The sequence below is a fragment of the Emydura macquarii genome, unplaced genomic scaffold (genome assembly GCF_026122565.2).
Source record: "Emydura macquarii macquarii isolate MOO-44397 ecotype Brisbane River unplaced genomic scaffold, CSIRO-AGI_Emac_v2 contig_499, whole genome shotgun sequence".
Taxonomy (NCBI): domain Eukaryota; kingdom Metazoa; phylum Chordata; order Testudines; family Chelidae; genus Emydura; species Emydura macquarii.
Window position 1 is genome coordinate 2,982,885 of NW_027130636.1, and position 18,538 is coordinate 3,001,422.

The window sequence follows — 18,538 nt, forward strand, 5'->3', positions numbered from 1 at the left end:
CTGGGACCCCAAATCTGGTGAAAAATTCATTCGCTAGGGCTCCTGCTACTGTCACAGCCTCCTGAGCCCTTATTAGCTAAGCCTCAGGCCATAGCTACCAGCGAATGTTGCTTGCCAGCCTGTCTGGTTAAGGTTTTGCACCCCCAAAATGCCTTGCAGTTTTAAGACCAGGACATGGCCTGTGAACCTACATTTTCAGTGCATCTGGCACAAGCAGCTGGCACCAGTACCCATCACTCACCGGTTCCCCCCATCTCCTTATATGCTAGTCCATCTTTGAACTCTGAGCTTTCCCACTTGTACTGTGGCGTTGCGAGTGGACACCACATCCAGGGTGGTTGCATTTACCTGTTGGTTTTCCTACCACATGCTATCCTGACATCAGGATCCTCATTGTGGGAAGTTTTCAGGTGCTCGTGGGTCCATTCCTGCCACCCCACCCCCACAGTTCCAGTGGATGACCCAGGAAGATGGGCACTTCTGCAAATTAGAGGAAGAAAGGCATATCCATTTCCTTGAGCAGCTAATTCCTAGCTCTCCTGCTTGGGGCAGAGTTTACAGTTAGCCTCCCAACGAGGCCATCTAGACAAGGTGTCACCATTACCATACCATGCCCAGGCCTGCATGTCACTGGGAAACCATAGCACTGCAGTTTCTCCAACCCCCGGCAAGCTGCCCCTCAGGATTTCTGAATCTAAAGAACCATTGCAGGTAAGCATGATCTGTCCTGACCATAAGCTTCCCCCCGGCTTCCCACAGATAGCAATGAAAATGTTCTGAGGATCTACGCACTGCCAGGAGTTCCTTTTGCATGGTGCAATAACTTCTTTCCAAAGAGCTTAGACTTTGGCTGTAATAAGCCACCACCCTCTCAAGTCCCTTGGGCTCTTGTGTCAATACTGCCCCCAAATGGCAAGTGCTAGCATCTGGGTCCAATTTGAAAGAGGTTTTGAAATATGGACAGGACAGAAGCCGTCACCAGAGCCTTTGGAAAATTCTACATCACACTCTGCTGACCACGGAAACAGTTTCTCCTTCTATACAGTGGTTTTGCAATATTGACAAACCCACAAATAAACCTTCTGTAACAGGAGCAGAGCCCTGTAAATCTCTGTCCAGATGTGAGTGTTTGGGGAGTTGGCCTGCTTTGGACAGCCTCCGTTTTCTTTTTGTAAGTGGAAATTCTCCCCTCTCTGAATGTGTGCCCAGGGCAGATTACCTCTTTGTGAAACAACTCACATTTCTTGGGGTTCAGTTTCAAATTGGCAGCCTTCAGCTTATCACAGACCACCTGTATGAGTTCCCATTTGAATGGGTTAGCATGCATCAAGACATCATCTAGGTATAACAAACAGACTGAGGGGGTATGCCATGTAATACCTTCTCCACAGGCCTCTCAAATGTGCCTGGCTTATTGCACAAGTTGAAAGTCGTCACTTTAAATTGCCACAGGCCTTGTCCCGCTGTCCCTGTCCTTTGGAGTCGCTTCTCAAAACCCACTTTTCAGATCCAGTGTGAAATCCAGACGGAACCTGCTACAGCCTTCAGGGCACCCGCGATTTGTGGGAACGGAGAAGAATCCAGTAAAGTGACTTCACTTAGTGTTCTAGAGCAGTGGCTCCCAACCTTTCCAGACTATTGTATCTTTTGTAGGAGTCTTATTTGTCTTGCGCACCCCCACGTTTCACCTCACTTAAAAACAACTTGCTTACAAGACCAGACATAAAAACATGGAAGCATCACAGCTGTGACTGAAAAGTGGCTTACTTTTTTATTTTTACCATATAATTGTAAAATAAATCGATTGGAATATAAATATTGTACTTACATTTCAGTGTCTACTATATAGAGCAGTATAAACAAGTCATTGTCTGTATGACATTTGAGTTTGTACCGACTTCGCTAGTGCTTTTTATGTAGCCTGTTGTAAAACTAGACAATTATCTAGATGAGTTGATGTACCCCTGGAAGATCTCTCTGTACCCCCAGTGGTACGTACCCCCAGTGATACGTGTACCCCTGGTTAAGAACCACTGTTCTAGAGTCCACACAGAATCTGGGGCTGACACCATTTTTCAGCACTTTGGGTGTGGTCCAAGGGCTGGTTGAAGGCTCAGTTGTGCCTTCTGGAGACATATCCTCGAATGGCCTGTTGTGCCTCTTCTCTTTTTGTCAACCGATAACCAGTGAGGTGGTTCCCCCAATATCAGTCCTGGGTTGGACCAGCGTAGTACAGCCCGTATCGTTTTGGATCAGAAGAAAGATTCCTGATCAAAACGTCTCCTAGACTGTTCTGCTTTTCTTCATTTAAATGTACAGTATGGTGCTGCAGCAAGTCCAATAGAAACTCTGGGAGCTCACCTTCCTCCACATCCTCTTGTAGTTTTCCTCTATACTGATATTTACTAGATCCACTGGTTCACATTTTGCAACCGCAGTTCCCTTTTTTAGTATTTGCTGCTCATCAGAACATTCAGCAAACAAATAGGGATCCTTTCCTGATTTAAGTCCATAAAGCAGCTAACATTCCCATGGGACCCTGAGTCTCAGAACAGGTTTCAACCACTCCTCCATCTTTCTCTTGCTGGAACGATGCCACAGCATGTAACTGATATAATGGTGTCTGCTCCCGAGGGCAGGACAATTTGTTCACTGCAAACCAAGTGCCTTGATCTCACCTGGGCCACATCTTTAAAGGGAATTTCCAGGGACATGAATTTGTAGGCCACTTTCCTGGCATTGATTACAGTGATTAGCCAAAGTGAAACCCAAGCAAATGATTGTCTCATGCACTGTTTCAGCCATCCTGACTTCTTGTTTGAATTCCAGAGGACCAATATCCAAATGCAATTTTTGGATGGGTATGTCTGTCTCCATTTGAGACCAATTAGGTACTTCTCTTTTGGATCCCCCTATTTCCTAGTCTTTTAGCATGCCTGGTCTACAACTAAGGGCTTGTCTACACTTTAAATGGTGCAGCTGTGCCACTTTAGCACTGCAGCGTAGACACTCCCTACAGCAACAGGAGGAGTACTCCCATCAGCGTAGGTAACCCACCTCCCCAAGAGGCAGTAGCTAGGTTGACAGAAGAATTCTCCCAGCAACCTAGCACTGTCTACAGGGAAGGTTAGACTGACTTAGCTACATTGCTCAGGGCTGTGGGTTTTTCACACCCCTAAGTGACGTAGCTGTGCCGATCTAACTTTTTGGTGTAGGCCGGGGCTGAGGGACAAGGTGGATGAGGTTATATCTTTGATTGGACCAGCTTGTGTTAGTGAAAGAGGCAAACTCTCAAACTTACCCAGAGCTCTTCTTCAGGTTGAATAACAGTTATACTGGAGCCTGTGTCAACTATTCCTATACACCTCATACATCCTATTACACATTCAATAGAGAAACTCCCAATATTGTTCTTTAGTTGCTCAGATCTCAATAAAAACTGTGGGACTGATCCTTGTATCTCCACCAAGTTTTGTCCCTTCATGTTCCCCATTTCCCAAACAAGGAAAGAGGCTTTCGTTAGACACCTGTGACAATCGGTCATGGCCTGCCTTCAATTTATAACAATCCTTTTTTTTTTTTTTGTGGCCAATTTTGCCATAGTGTTGCATTTAACTAAACTGTTTCCTTTAATTTTTGCATGATTGCCAATTTCCTTTGCTTTACAAAGCAAATGTATCAGTTTTTCTAATCATTCAAACATGTCATGAACCAGCTTGGTACCCTCTCTTTCATCACCCATATTAGACACAGAGCTGTACTTACTGGGCCCAGAGAGATCACCTTCCATCTTCCTCACTAGTGGTTGCTTCCTCTTCTGGTGCATTTCTGCAAGAAAAGAGTCTAGTTCTGTGGCAAATTCCACAGCCTCATGGAGTCTTTTGGCCTCCTTTCCCTGATCTTGATCTGCAAGTCCAAGTCTTGCTGTGCATCTATAAATTGGTCCATCACCGCTTTATCCTGGAAGGCCTCGTTGGTATTTGGATATGCCAGGAGCACAAGTCTGCATAGATCCTTTGCGAGTTCAGGTGGAGTTTCTTCTTTCCCTTTCCTTCAAGCTTTTAGATGGACCCCAGCCAGCTCAGGATATGTCTACACTTAAACTGCTACAGTGCCACTGTTGCGCTTCAGTGTAGATGCTAACAACGCTGATGGGAGGGATTCTCCCATTGCTGTAATTAATCCCCTCCCCGAGAGGTGGTGACTAGGTCGATGGAAGAATCCTTCCATTGACCTAGCATTGTCTACACTGGGTGTTAGGTTGGCATAGCTGTCTCTCTCCAGGGTGGGTGGAGTTTTCACCCCCCTGAAAGATGTAGCCATGGTGATGTAAGTCTGATGGCTGGCTCCATATCACGTCAAGGGTTTGTACCAGGTCTGGATAACTCGATCTCTCCTCTGGGAGTAAGCAGTGCAGCACCATCAGAGTTGGACCACCCAAGGTGGCTGCTAGTCACCCCCCTTTCTGTCCCTCCTCCCAGCCATTCATTTGAGCTATAGTGTTGAATTGAGCCAAATAAGCCTGCCACTACTTTTGAGTTATCTGAGCCGGTTCAGCCTGACCTCGCCCCTCTGCGCATTACAAACGGGGTAGAAAGCTGTTGTCTCATTCAAGTCCTCTGGCTGGCCCAATTCATCATCCAGGCGGCTGTCTTCCACTGTGGCCAATGCCCCTTTTATTTCCTTCTGGAGCTGAATTTTCACCTCCTTAAGGCCTCGCTGCAACTCATCTCAGTTGGCAAGTTTCAAACTGGCCAAAGCTTGTTTGGGCTACATTATTTCATGGATGAATTTCTGGTCCGTGGCAGTCAGATTGTTGGTCACCTCATCAATCTGGGTGTGCTGCAGGGAGTTTTCCCAATCTGTCTGGGCACTTTGTAGTTGCTGTTCCCAAAGGGATCTCATCTCAGAATGCAAGACATCTCTGAGCCCTTTTGATTTTTGCAACTAACTCCATTATTTGTTCCATCTTGGTTCAACAGGAATTCCAGCTCACAATCATTCTCCTTGGAAACTAGGTCCCACTCCTACATCAGTGTGGCCTCTCGCTGATCCAAGCAGCTAGGAAAAGCTCGGGACCCTGGAGATGTTCCAGTTGGAAGGAGATGTTGATGGAGTCTGCTGTTTTCTTTGCTGCCATCTCGTTTAGTTACAAGGAACATACAAAGTCCTGCTTCGCCAAATGCCAGAAAACCCAGGAACAAACAGAGCAGATTCTTAGCTCACAGGCCCAAACTTCTTTAGCCAACAGACCCACAAGGTCTTTCTCTAGCTGTTGTAGTGAACTGAGGGCTGGGATGTGCAGAGTAGGAGGGAACTGGTCCCACTACCATACCCCCTTAAGGCTGTTGCCCAGATGCAGGCAGAGAGACAAAGATTGCCAGATTAGGGCCAGGGACCAGCCACCTCTACCGCCCTGATAGAGAGGCGAGGGGCTGGGAGTTGGGTGTGCTAACTGCTAGGCCCCCTGGCCCTCCAAGCACCCTATCACAAGGACTACAAATGACAGACATCTGATCTGGAAGGTCATAGGCTTAAAAGGACTGCAAGTTTATTTTTAACTGAACCGTGCTACAGAATTAAGAAAAAAAATAGCTTTCAGCAAAACTCACTAACCCATCCAGTGCACGTGTCTCTTGCAATAGGCATGCAATGGTTTGTTTAGAGTGAGCAGCCATTCAAAGTCATGCAGCAGCGGATTCTGTTTCATCCTGCAGGAAGGATGGATTTCGGAAGCGAAAAATAACCACTTGTTTGCAATCTGTCTGCTAACGCATCACAAACGAGTTCCTAGGGACCAATAACCTGGGCTGCTTTTTTTTTTTTTTTTGGAACCAAAGCTGTTATTTGTACTGTTACAATACTTCCCAGGGCAAAGATTTCCCCAGTCACCAGGGAGAAGATAGAAAGTATCCATGTAATCACAATGTTAATTTTCCATCCATACTTTACCTTTTCATTCTCCAATAGCTTTCCTCTGACAGGTTGTGTAGCTGTAACATACCCTGTTAAGAACCCTTGGATCAATTATGTGGTAACTGAACCCTAATTGATTGGGTTGCTCATCTTGTCAGATTGTAATTTGCTGACGTGATTGAATCTAGCCTGGGAAACAGCAAGCATTTGATGAACAATGTCAAACTGATTTGATATCTTTGCTGACATCTCAAATTTGGTTGATGAAGCTAATGGTGTGGATGTAATATACTTGACTGCTGTAAGGCATCTGACTTGGTACCACATGACACTTTGATTAAAAAGCTAGAATAATGTAAAATCAACGTGGCACACATTAAATGGATTAAAAGCTGGTAAATGACAGATCTCAAAATATACTTATAAATGGGGAATTGTCATTGAACAGGTGAGTTTCCAGAGGAATCCAGCAGGAATTGGTTCTCAGCCCTATGCTATTTAACATTTTTATCAGTGACATGGAAGAAAACATAAAATCATCACTGATAAAGTTTGCAGATGACACACAAATTGAGGAGAGTGGTAAATAATGAAGAGGACAGGTCACTGATACACAGCCATCTGGATTGCTTGGTAAGGTGAGCGCAAGCAAACAATATGTGTTTTAATATGGCTCAATGTAAACATATATGTGTAGAAACAAAGAGTGTCGGCCATACTTACAGGAGTGAGGATGCTATCCTGGGAAGCAGTGACTCAAAAAGATTTGGGGGTCGTGGTGGATAATCAGCTGAACTTGAGCTCCCAGTGTAACGCTGGGGCCAAAAGAACTATGGTGATGCTGTGATGAAAAAACAGGGGAATCTCAAGGAGGAGCAGAGAGGCTATTTTACCTCTGTATGTGGCACTGGGGCGAGCGCTGCTGGAATGCTGCGTCCAGTTCTGGTGCCCACAATTCAAGAAAGAGGTTGATAAATGGGAGAGGGTTCAGAGAAGATCCACAAGAATGATTAAAAGATCAGAAACATGCCCTATAACGATAAGCTATATAGCTTGAGCTTCTTGAGTCTAACAAAGAGAAGGTTAATGGGAGACTTGATGAGAGTCTATAAGCACTTACATGGGGAACAGATATTTATGATGGGCTCTTGAATCTAGCAGAGAACGGTATAAATCACTCCAATGGCTGAAAGTTGAAGCTAGACAAATTCAGATTGGAAATAAGGCTTAGATATTTAACAGTGATGGTAATTAAACATTGGAACATTTACCAAAGGTTTTGGTGGATTCTTCATCCCTGGAGATTTTTAAATCAAGACAGATGGTTTTTCTAACGGATCTGCTCAAGGAATGATTTGGGGGCAGTTCTCTGGCCTGTGTTATACAGGAGGTCAGACGAGATGATCACAGTGCTCCCTTCTGGCCTAGGAATCTCTGAATGTTGTGCTCGGAGTCTGCAAATGTGGGCAGGGTTGGATGATAACCAGAAGACGCGGCCCTTCTATTAATATCTGCCTGACAATGAAAAATATAACAAGAAGCACTCCATTTTAGAAAGGATCTTAATGAGAAGAGGTGGGAGAGTGAGCCACTCTGAGGGAATATTGGGTTCTTTCTCTTTAATGCATGGTCTAAGGCTGAGGGAGGGTTTATTGAAAGTAAAAAATGAAAACCAACCCCCCCACACACATTTTTATCTGCAAGATAATTTACCCCCAGTCTATGTGATGCTCAGAAGAACAGCATCTGTGGAGTTCTGCTTTGCTGGGAAAACACCTGGCTTCACATGATGACTTCCAATCCCATCTGTCTTTCTTTTTGGAATAAAAAAGAATCTTTCTTCTTGCTCAAATCCCCCTCAAACCGTATTATTCACATGCACCAAGCGCGCTCTCTCCTCTCCCGTTCTGCGTCATTCCCTCCACTTTGTCTGCGGAGGCTGTGAACAGTGGGACAGAGAGGCAGAGAGCTGAGTGCTAAGTGCTATACAGTACAGATGGGAGAACCAATGAACAGATAAATGAATATATCCTTTACCCAGAGGTCAGATTGTCCCGGAAGCTGGTAAGACACACTGCTGTCAAGAAGACCTACCAAAAATATTATCTGATCTCTTGTAGGTGCTAGGCTACAGGCAGACTTAAAATAAAAAAAAAAAAAGAGAAGCGCTACAAGAATGATTCAAGGTCATAAGAACATAAGAACGGCCATGTTGGGTCAGACCAATGGCCCATCTAGCCCAGTATCCTGTCTTCCGACAGTGGCCAATGCCAGGCGCTTCAGAGAGAATGAAAAGAACAGGGCAATTATCGAGTGATCCATCCTGTCCTCCAGCCCCAGCATCTGGAAAGCACACCATCCTGGAGGCCTTTAAAAGCTGAAGGAGCTCAATCTCATTAGCTTAATGAAGAGAAGGTTCAGAGGCAACTTGATCATGGTCTACAAGTACCTACAAGAGGAGGAACTTCTGATTCTAGCAGGTTTTATAATCTCGCAGTCAGAGGCAGAACAATATCCACAGGCTAGATGTGGAAGTTAAGAAATTGCATTTTTGTCCAGTTTGAATTTTTCTAACAGTGAAGATAAAGTGCCATTGAAGTACTTACTGAGGGAAGTGGTAAACTTATCACTTGAGATCTTTGAGTGGAGATGGTGTATCTTTTGAAAAGATAACGCTAGCATAATCTCAATTCATTGGATTTAAAACTGTCACAGAGCTGGGTGAAAATTTTATCAGTGAATAGTAAATTTGCCAAAAAATGCTTTTTTTGGGGCACTGAAACTATTCACAAATTTAGGTCAAATTCAGCCAATAGTTTCAGGGGAAAGAAAAACCCTGGTTTTGTTTCGAAAATGCCAACATGTTTGTTTTGACATTTTCTAAGCAAACCATTTTGATGTTTCCTGGAGGACGCTTCCCTGGCTGAGTCTGTGGTCTCTAAACCCTGGGGTCCAGCTGTTATGGTGGGCGTTGGTGCCAGTGAATTCCCTATATGGTTCTCCTGCTCTCTCAATCTGCTAGGAAAGAGCGGCTGTTTTTCTACCGAATCCTCCCACCCCAGTCCAACATACATTTTCCTGAATCCGAATGTTCGTGGACATCATCCAAGTATCATCTAAATCCAAATAGAAGCCTATTTGCCCACTCCCAAGAAAGCGCATGTGTGTGCAGCCCAGCACATAACGTGCACGCAACCTGCACAGGGAGCTCCCAAAGGGCCGAGGGCAAGGTACGGTGTTCAAGTAGTGTGCAGAGTAAGATGTCAGTGTGAAGGTGGTGGGGCTGATATGTCAGAACATAGGAACAATAATGCTACTGATCTGTGTTAATTCATGAAGCATGTATGTGACCGGGTCATGGGCAGATCAAAAGGACTGAAACAGTTCAACCGTGACCGTGGAGAGAGAAGGAGGCAGCTGTCAGGGCCTGTTTGTGGAGAAAAAGACTGACACAGACAGGCTCCGTGGCATGGCTCTAAAGCAACTGATCCTTCCTGAGCTGGCAGGGCTGACAGACAAGCGTAAAGACATGTTGTTTAAAATCCTCTCTCGTGCTGCGCTGTGTCCCTACTGCTAAAATCACAGAATCATAGAAGATTAGGGTTGAAGGGACCTCAAAGGGCATCTAGTCCAACACTCTGATGAAACATTACTTCAGAAAGCTGTTTGGTCATCAATTGTGCTACCCTCTGGTTACCTCCTAAACCCACTGGGACCTGCTGAGCAATCACAGGGTGTTGCAGCCAAGACCAGGAGAATCATGGGACTCCACCCAGGGCAGGTGAAGGTCTGACACCAGGAGTGGGATGCATGTGGGGAGACTAGAGATGGGTCAGGGGGGCTGCTGGCCCTGAATCATGACAGTCACACACATAACATAAGGTGTGATGACATGGATGAGTACATCAGAAAAGGGAAAGCAAACTGGACAGCAGAAGCAATGTACAATTTGCTGATTCTCTGCTCCCTGACCTACCAGTTTTATGCTGAAATAGATTGGACAATCGACAGAGCTACAGCAGTGTAAAACTGGTACAATGGAGAAGATAATGGAAATGGAAGAGCGTCCCGGCTAAGATTCAGAGGGGAAGCCGTGTTAGTTTGTATACAGCAAAAACAATGAGAGTCCTGTAGCACCTTAAAGACTAACAAATTTCTGTGGGCTAAGATTTCCAGCTAAGATTCTAGACGGTTCATGTTACAGATAGAGTTCGGCTAAGGTTTGGAAATCAATTTTACTTTTCTGGATGGTGGGGACTCTGCATCGTTTTATGGAATCAAAGGGGGCTGTCAGGAAAGCCAACATTGGTTTAAAGAGGGAAAGTCACACTCATTAGATTTGTTAAAGTCCATCCATGTTACAGTTCTGCTGGATACATGACCCCCATGTGAAAAGGACATTGTGACATTCACAAATATAGAAACCTATTAATGTCTGAGATGAAAGCAGACAGAGTCAGCCAGAAATCAGCAGCAATGAACGCTTTCCAAGCTGTAACAGGTTGTTTTAGAGACTCTTTAGAGGAAAATCATGGGCTTGGAGGCTTCTTATATAGACCTACATGCCGTGGAGAATAGTAATTCAAGGAGGACTGAATGGTGAACTGTGCATGCTATAAAGAGACAAGCAATTATCTATTTCTTATGGCGAGTCAGTAGCTGCATATCAGATTAGCTAGGATTTTTGCTGATTTTTACAATAGTAAAAAAAAAAAAAGCAACATCCCCTTCACAAACATCTATTTACAGGTGTAGATTAGCAACAGACATGGGGACCGCCTCTTAGCTAGTGTAGATCAGCACAAGTCCATTGAAGTCAATGGAGCTACTCCAGTTCACACAAGTGAACGATCTGCCCCTGAAACTTTAACCCTGACAAGACTCAAATTCGGGTCAGCCCTTCTGAGAAGAAGTGGTCATCTAGCTTTTGCGATTTAACACAACATCGAAAGAATCGTAAAAGCAGAATTACCTTTTTTCCTATGGTGAAATATCGCCAGGATTGAGCTTGGTAGGTGGGGATGTTTTGGTAAGACAGGAATTTCCCATCAGTCCATTTGTAGATAGCTGACCCAGGCGGCGTGTACCGATTGGCTGTGGCTGCAAAAAGCCCCACCTTTGGAATGACGAATATCTCAATGCCCATGGTTTCAGAGTTGGTCATCAAGTTCTGATATTCTTCTACATAGTCCAGCCTCTCTTTGACTAGAAAATAACAAACAAGGGGAGACATGAAAAATAGACACCTCCTTCATTCAACTGTGTTCCAAAATTCAATGGAGGGCTATATTTTTTATTGTTTAGTGTGCTTAGTAGCCAAATTAAAAGCATCAGGGTCTCTGTGCTGAAGGGTTTAAAAATCAATGGGCACGTTAATTTATTCTTGGGCTCTCCCAGCACAGTCTAGCCTCAAGGTGTAGAATAGTTTCCTCTTTTCCTCCCTGTGCATAACACATACTGATCATTTGCCAACGCATTCGCCTCCAGAGCCGCATTCTCCAAGCCTGGTCTATGCCAGCAGGTGAATTGTTTTAGAAAGCTGGCGTGAACTCTTGTCAGCCATTTTCCCATTATGAGAGAGTAAAAAAAGTCCAGTTCTATCCCTGTTACAGAAGAGTTTTCTTTTTTTTTTTTTTGTTAAAAATAGGGCGAGGGAGGAGCCCAGAACCTTGAATCTCATTGAGGAGCCATCAGAGGAGCCAGCTGGAGTGGAGAAAAGACACAACAGCAGACACCGCTGTACCCTGGAGGGGAGAGCTGAGAGCAGCTGGGGTTAAAATCCTCTCCCCAGTACCCCAGGCCCAGAACTGTGCAGGGGATTCCCCCCTTTGGGGACACCGGAACCCCCACCCTCCTCTCAGCCATAGGTGGAAGAAACTAGTGGAAGGAGCCAGCCAGAAACTCAGCCAGCCAGAGCGGAGCCTGGCCAAAAAAACCAATTGTGGCACTATCATGCCATTTATCACCGTCATATCATTCACTCTGCTTAGACGTTCTACTCCTAACCCCCACCCTCCTCTCTCTCGTCTATCTAACTTTTAAGCTCCTCAAGTAAGTGCCCAGTTCAGGTGTCCCCAATTCAAGAAGGATGTTGATAAACTGGAGAGGATTCGGAGAAGAGCCATGAGAGTGATTAAAGGCTTGGAAAACATGTTGCATCACAGGAGATGTAGTCGAGTCAGGGAGCCTGGAAAACAGGGAAGAATTTGAACAAGGTGGCACCCAAACTACATCTCCCATGGAGCAGTGCACCAACCGTAGGGAGATGCAACGTCATGTTGAACTGTTCAGTTCAGCAAACCAAACTATTTCAAGCAGAGTTGAACAATCCTGAAACAAAACCATCTGTTTCAATTTTCCATCAGGAAAAACTGAAACATTTCAGCCAGTAGTGGAAACTGCACTGTCTGTCAAAAACCATTTGAATGGAAAAATTCTGATCAGCTCCAATCAGGACAAAAAGGAGTGACCCATAGATTGATAGGATTATTAGTGCCATCAAGAATGATGTTAGGGGAAGAAAGCAACCCCATGTACAGACACTTGAGGGGTATCACCTAATGCCAGTAAAGGTCTGTATAAGTGGGGAAAGAGGCTGGGTGGTGCAATGAGATAATTCACTGGCTATTGCTTTCTGGAGATACAGACAGTCTAGAAAGGGACCAGAGCCACAAAGCAGTGCCAAAGAAAAGGCTTACATCCACACAATGAAAAATGAGGGCAGGAGAGCAAGTAAAAGGTCTTTCTGTAGCTCTGCTGAGCTCTCACACACCCATTAGTAAAGAGAGCAAAGAACAACTCTGCCCAAGAATCAGCTGTGCAATGATAAAATAACTGCACAGCCAAAAGAAAAAATGCCTCCTCTTGCCATGCCTTACACGTTTCTTTATTATTATTCTTCATATAGCATAAATATGTGCTAGGTGCTGTCACAGTTCAGGGCAGCTGCGTTTCCTCTCAGTGGTTCAGCAAGGGCACCCACTCTCAGACCCCCAGCTCCCCAGCCATTGCTGCTCTTAGGCAGAGACCTGCGTCTCTCTCCCTTCTGCACCATGTTATTCCCAGGAAAAGACAGTCTTCCTAAGCACAACTGCTTTCTTTCTCTTCGGAGACTAAGTTAAGCTACCGCACAGCTCTTCCTAAGCAAGCATGTTTATTCTTTGGGGAAAAGCATCCCAGAGAAAATATATTAAAAACAATGAAAGAACCTGCATGTACACAGATAAGCGTACCAGAGGTCACCCCAACTCCAGCATCAGCTCTGAAAAGAGCAGTCCTTCAGCACCCCACAAAGTGGTCTCTTTTATGGTCACAAGTTCATACACCTCAGTGTTGGAGGCTCAGAACAATTTGAGTTGCTTGACCACTGTCCTACAGGCCTAGCATAGCATCAGTTGCTTGCTTGGCTATTCTGACTCCTGTAGCATGACATCTTCCAGTTGGCAGAGCCTAAATAACCTTCTAGATGTCTCAGTTTCTGCATAGCATGGCACACAATAAGACAAAATACAGATACTGCATGCTTGCAGCTGCACATAGATAACAGTGATGGGAATAACAAGTTATCCTTGAACGTCTGGGGGTACACTGTTTTTTTTGAGATCTCATCAGATCAAATCCTTCCAACCCTTCCCTAAAGATTGGGGGCCCCTGTGGACCAGAGGTCCTGTCCATTTGCTGGATCAGGAAGAAGGCCCTAAATCATCTTAAATTTAGGCTATTTATTCAAAAGTCGTTTCTTTGTCCGTCAGTCCCTGGAGAATCCAGACTGGGTCTTTGAACTGTCCTCATGTAACAGGTGATCAGCAGACAAAAGATGCCCTCCTCAGGGAGAAGCTTCAAAGGCTGTGTTTTTAGGTAGGAGTTTGCAATGCTTTCACCCCAAGTATTTCCTAGGAACTTCACTTCACACTTATTGTCCCCCAAAAGTCCTCAGAAGTTCCTCACCCTTCCCAGAGATTGCACTTGTCAGTCTTCTGTAGAAGCTCCACAATAACGCATATACACTTGTATTTTTAATACAATAGCGCCCCAGGTATTAAACTTAATTCAATGTTTCTCTTAATTCCATAAGGTTTGTCCAGGATAGGGTCATACCTGCCACAGGGGCTCCCCATATGGGAAGACCAGGTCTCTGCCCCACAGAGCTAGCAATCTAAATCTCTTCTGCTAGAAGCAAGACAGTGAGCCATAACTGAAGAGCCGTCCATCAGTCACACATCACTTACCTTCTAGCATGACGATCCAGGCACTCCCATTACATAAATAGAGGCCTTTCCGAGACGTGTTAAACCAGAACTGGGCCTTTTCATGCTTGGTGCAGGGAGGTTGGGACCCCAGAGTCACTTTCATGTCAGTTTCTGGACACAAAACAAAAGTAAACGGGTCCCTTTAATGTCCTCAATACAATACAGTATGGAGACTCCTACAGATCAGTTACATGGTTTAGGGTCCACACTCCACAAAACACCTATGCACACCTTCGTTTTAAGCACAGCAGCATAGCCCCACTCTTGTCAATTAGAGTACTGATGTGCTTCAAGTTAAGCATGTGCTTAAGCGTTGTGCTGAAAGGGGCCTTCCCTCATGAGAAAGAGACTATATTTCCACTTTGCAGGAGAAAAGGGCACTGTTCCAAGACAAAGCCAGACTCAGCAGAGATGCTGTTAATCTATTCCATATCTGTTAAAGCCTAAGGGCCAGAAATTTGGAGATATCATGCAAATGTACAAGACCTTAATTTGCATATTGATGGCTATGCATTCATGCTTCATTTCCATATGATTTTTAAGTGGAAAAAAGCATTTTTTATTTCTTAAATTTTCTCTGCTAGGTATCTGTTATTCTGTTACAGGGACAAGCAGGCTGTCCGAGTCAGTGGGAGAGCAGACAACCACACATCTGTAAGTCTCAGGGTATGTCTACACTTGGAGCAGAGATCCGCAGCTCTGGCAGACATACCCATGCTAGGCGAGATCGAGCCAGTGCATAGCTAGTGCATGGCTGTGCCGGCATGAGCAGCAGAAGGACCCAGCTGCCCCGAGTACGTGCTGATGGTCTTGGGCAGGTCTGCCGTCAAGGCGCTAGCCCGTCTTGCTGCTTGCGCTGCCAAGGCTGGCCTATGCTTTTAGCACACTAGATAGATCAGCGCTAGCGTGGGTCTGTCGCGTAGAGCTGAGATCATGCCCTCTGACAGGCCCCTAGGGAGACTGGAACATAAATACAAACTGGAGTTAAACGCTGGAGCCCAGGCACTGCCGTGGGGAGGTGGATGTTGCACTGTCCCAGCCGACTACCCCAAAATGCCACGTGGGAGAGGATGCTGTTTCTTTCTGGGGGCTGTTTGAGACTCTGAAAACTGGGCTAAAGCCATGGTGGCCAGCTATATCAGCTCTGCCCCAACAGCCACAGCTCCTTTGACGGACCCCGCTGCACACAGGGGGAAGCACTCTGACCCCCAGCGTACCCCAGCGTCTCTGTCTACTGAGCAGGAGAGGAGGCAAACACTCTCTGCCCACCTGCCTGCCTAGTCATCATGGTCTCAGCAAGGTGCTCCTGCCCCAGCCTGAGTACAGGTAGGAAAACGTGTCACCACCTCCTGATGAATCTCTCTATTTGCCCATCAGTGCAGCTGAGCGGGGGAGTCTGCCGGGGGAAATGGGAGCTGCTCTCGTTTCAGCTGCTAGTTCAATTTCTCTGAGCCGCCTGCCACGTAACTCTCCAGAGCCCAGCGTCATCTCGTTCTCATTTGGGCTGGTGGGGCAGAACCGCTCTCTCTCTCTCTGCCCCCACTCCCAGCTCACATCACCAGCTTCTACAACCACCTTACGGGCCAGACAGCCCTATTGGGTTTCCCTGCTCTCAGTGCCCAGCTCTCCTTCACTCTGCAGCGATTTCTGCAAGCCGGGGCCTGATTCTCCTCACACTTACACGGGTTAAATCAGGAGTAACTCATTGACATCCAAGGGGGTCTCACTCGTGGGAGCCAGAGGAGAAATGGTCATGGAGACGTATTAGTGGATTGCTCCCAGGCTTCCAGGGTGAACTCCCAGCTCTATTCCCTTTGGGGACCCTACTGTCCTTGCGGGTGCTGGAAGAGGCTGTGCTATGCTTAGAACAATAGTAAATAGCCTGGAGGTGGCCTGGACACACCACAGTGCTTAAAATAACTGCACATGGAGTAATGCAGGGACGTTTTCTGAGCGAGAAACCAGCCGAGACCCATTTCCACAGATCTCCACAAAGCTCAGCTGTAATGAGGATATTACTGTATGTTACAGGCATTACATCCCCAGGACAACTCTCACCAGCTGATCAGTGCTTCTGAGGGCAGGGCACTGTTTCCTAGCAACTTCTCAGAAGTGGCCTTTCCAAACAGACATGTTAGTACCACAAGGATCAGAGTTAGGAACCCAGCTTCTCTTGCTATTTCCAAGGGATAAAACCTGCTTCCTTATTGACAGGGCTCTGCAGAGTTTGCCACCCAATCCACCCCTTCCTGCAGAACTGGATGCTAGACTAAGCTTTCATGTTAAAAAAAAAAATTAAGGTCGTAGCTATTATGGGACCGAAGAAGACCTTCCAAACAGGAATAGAATGTGCAACAATCGTGCTGTCTGCCGGAGTCTGCAGACAGCATGACACACTAGATATGAATGGCCTGAACTGTTCCCATTCAATGAGCTGTTCGCGCTGAAGCCTAATGAAGAATGAATGGTGGATTTATTTCAGGAGTGTGTCTCTAGACTGCTGCATGGGCCAACTCTTCTCCCTACATCATCCTGCTGGGCCTCATCAAAACATGCTTGGGAGCCATGTTTGAAAACTAGCTACCAAAAGCTAGCAGCCCTCTCCCTGTATGCCCCATCCTAAAACTATTCACTAGCATCAACTCTTACCCAGACCAAGAGATTAGATCAAATCAGTCATTTCCGGACCAAGCCATTTTGGAGTTATGACAAGCCAAAACATCACTTCACAAGGGGAGAAAACCTTTGTTTTTAACCCTCATCTCTCTCAAAACCTTTGTGTGACATGCCATACACTTTCCCGAAAGACACCCAGCCTAAAGTCATCCAGGAAGCTTGTAGCAGAACCAGCTTCTGCTGCCCAGGCCTCTACCTTAGCCATATGCCACTGTTTTAAGATAACGTTCTTCCTATACAGTACTGGTAGGAAATTGCTTAGGGAAATACATTATCTTGCATATTGCTGTTAACCAAGTGTTGTTCTGAGAAAGGAGACAAGCTACAGTTTATTCCTTCCAAGCTTGGCACAGAAATGTTTCTGAGATACATGATGGGAAATGCCCTCAAGACTGCTCTGTTCCATGACTGATTCTGCAAGTTTCCAAGAAACGCAATAGGGTAAAATCAAATGGAAGACAAAAATTCCTTCCCTGAGATGCTAAACACCTTGCAACTTTTGCCTTCTTGCTATGTATGCCATGCACCATGGTCGGCTTTCCCGTCAGGCTGTGCGCAGTTAGAAAGCAGCCAGAAGGTCGGCGCTAAAGCTCTGCTAATGCAAGATGGTGACGCACCCCATGAACGATCTGTTGCATGTTACTGACCGTAAGGGTATTTCGCTGGTTTCACTGAGAGATCCTGCAGAACTGGGGGGATGGAGAGCACTGCTAGCTTAAAGTTCATGTTAGTGCACATCCTTGAGGTAGCATCAGATCCTGGCAACAGGACTAGCTGTCTTAACAAGCCCTGAAAAGAGAGGAAGAAAAACTAGGGAGATCAAATCCATCAAGACTGCAGGGCATGAGGGTGATCTGTGGTTTGAATTTCCCTTAAACTCATACAATCCGAGTGGGCATGATTCACAAACAAGAGTCATAATTTAATGACACCATTTTAGCTTTCCAAGATGTCCATCCTCAGATTAATGTTGATGATGAGATCATTAGCTTTAAAGAGGCCTTGCTGACAAATTAGAGACCAAGAATGACCACAGGCAACTGTCCTCTTGCCTTATTTGCTTAAGACCTTTTGACATTTTAACAAACTCCCTGAGTCACTTTCTAAGTGTCGTGCAAGTCTGGAAAAACGAGAGGAAATGTTGGGTCAGATTCCGCTGCATGTGGCTAGCCTTCCTCCTGCATGTCCTTCAGCGATTTCCTTCCCCACTGCCCCCCCAGCACTTCACTCCCTATTAGCCTACAGCACAGCCTGCCGTGAGTGGAGCATACAGCAGGTGTAGCTGACAAACTACCATTGAATTTTTGAGTACTGTGCCTTTACATTTCCAACGCCCAGAGACTGAGCCACAGCCCACTGAAATCAATGGGAGTTACTTTGGGTCAGGGAAGTAGGGCCAGGTTTTTCAAAGATGTTTAAGGGCCTAAAGATGCACATAGCCATCTAGTGGTATTTTCAAACACACCAAAGCAGGTGAGATGCCTAATTTCCATGGTTTCAATGAGAGTTCAGTGCCTAAATTGCTTAGGTACCTTGCTCAGGCAAAAATTGCTGAGGCATCTTTAGGCATCTAAATAATCTGTCCCTTAGGGCACAGATATGACAGTGCTCAGCTCGGTGTAAAACACTTAAGCTACATAGGTGGATGCATGCAGAGTCATCAGCCATTTTGTTTTCAGAGCTGCTTCTAGTCTAGA

At 45.7% G+C, this 18,538-nt stretch overlaps 1 protein-coding gene across 1 annotated transcript in view; it reads right to left on the reverse strand.

Annotated features, from left to right (window-relative positions):
- TSPEAR (thrombospondin type laminin G domain and EAR repeats) overlaps positions 1-18,538 on the reverse strand; it is a 63,029-nt gene that overhangs the window by 19,743 nt on the left and 24,748 nt on the right. The window contains exons 5-7 of the mRNA XM_067538626.1: positions 17,489-17,630; positions 14,145-14,276; positions 10,889-11,121 (exon numbers count right to left, since the gene is read on the reverse strand). Of these exons, the coding sequence (XP_067394727.1) occupies positions 10,889-11,121; positions 14,145-14,276; positions 17,489-17,630 (507 nt within the window). The remainder of the gene's footprint in view (positions 1-10,888; positions 11,122-14,144; positions 14,277-17,488; positions 17,631-18,538) is intronic.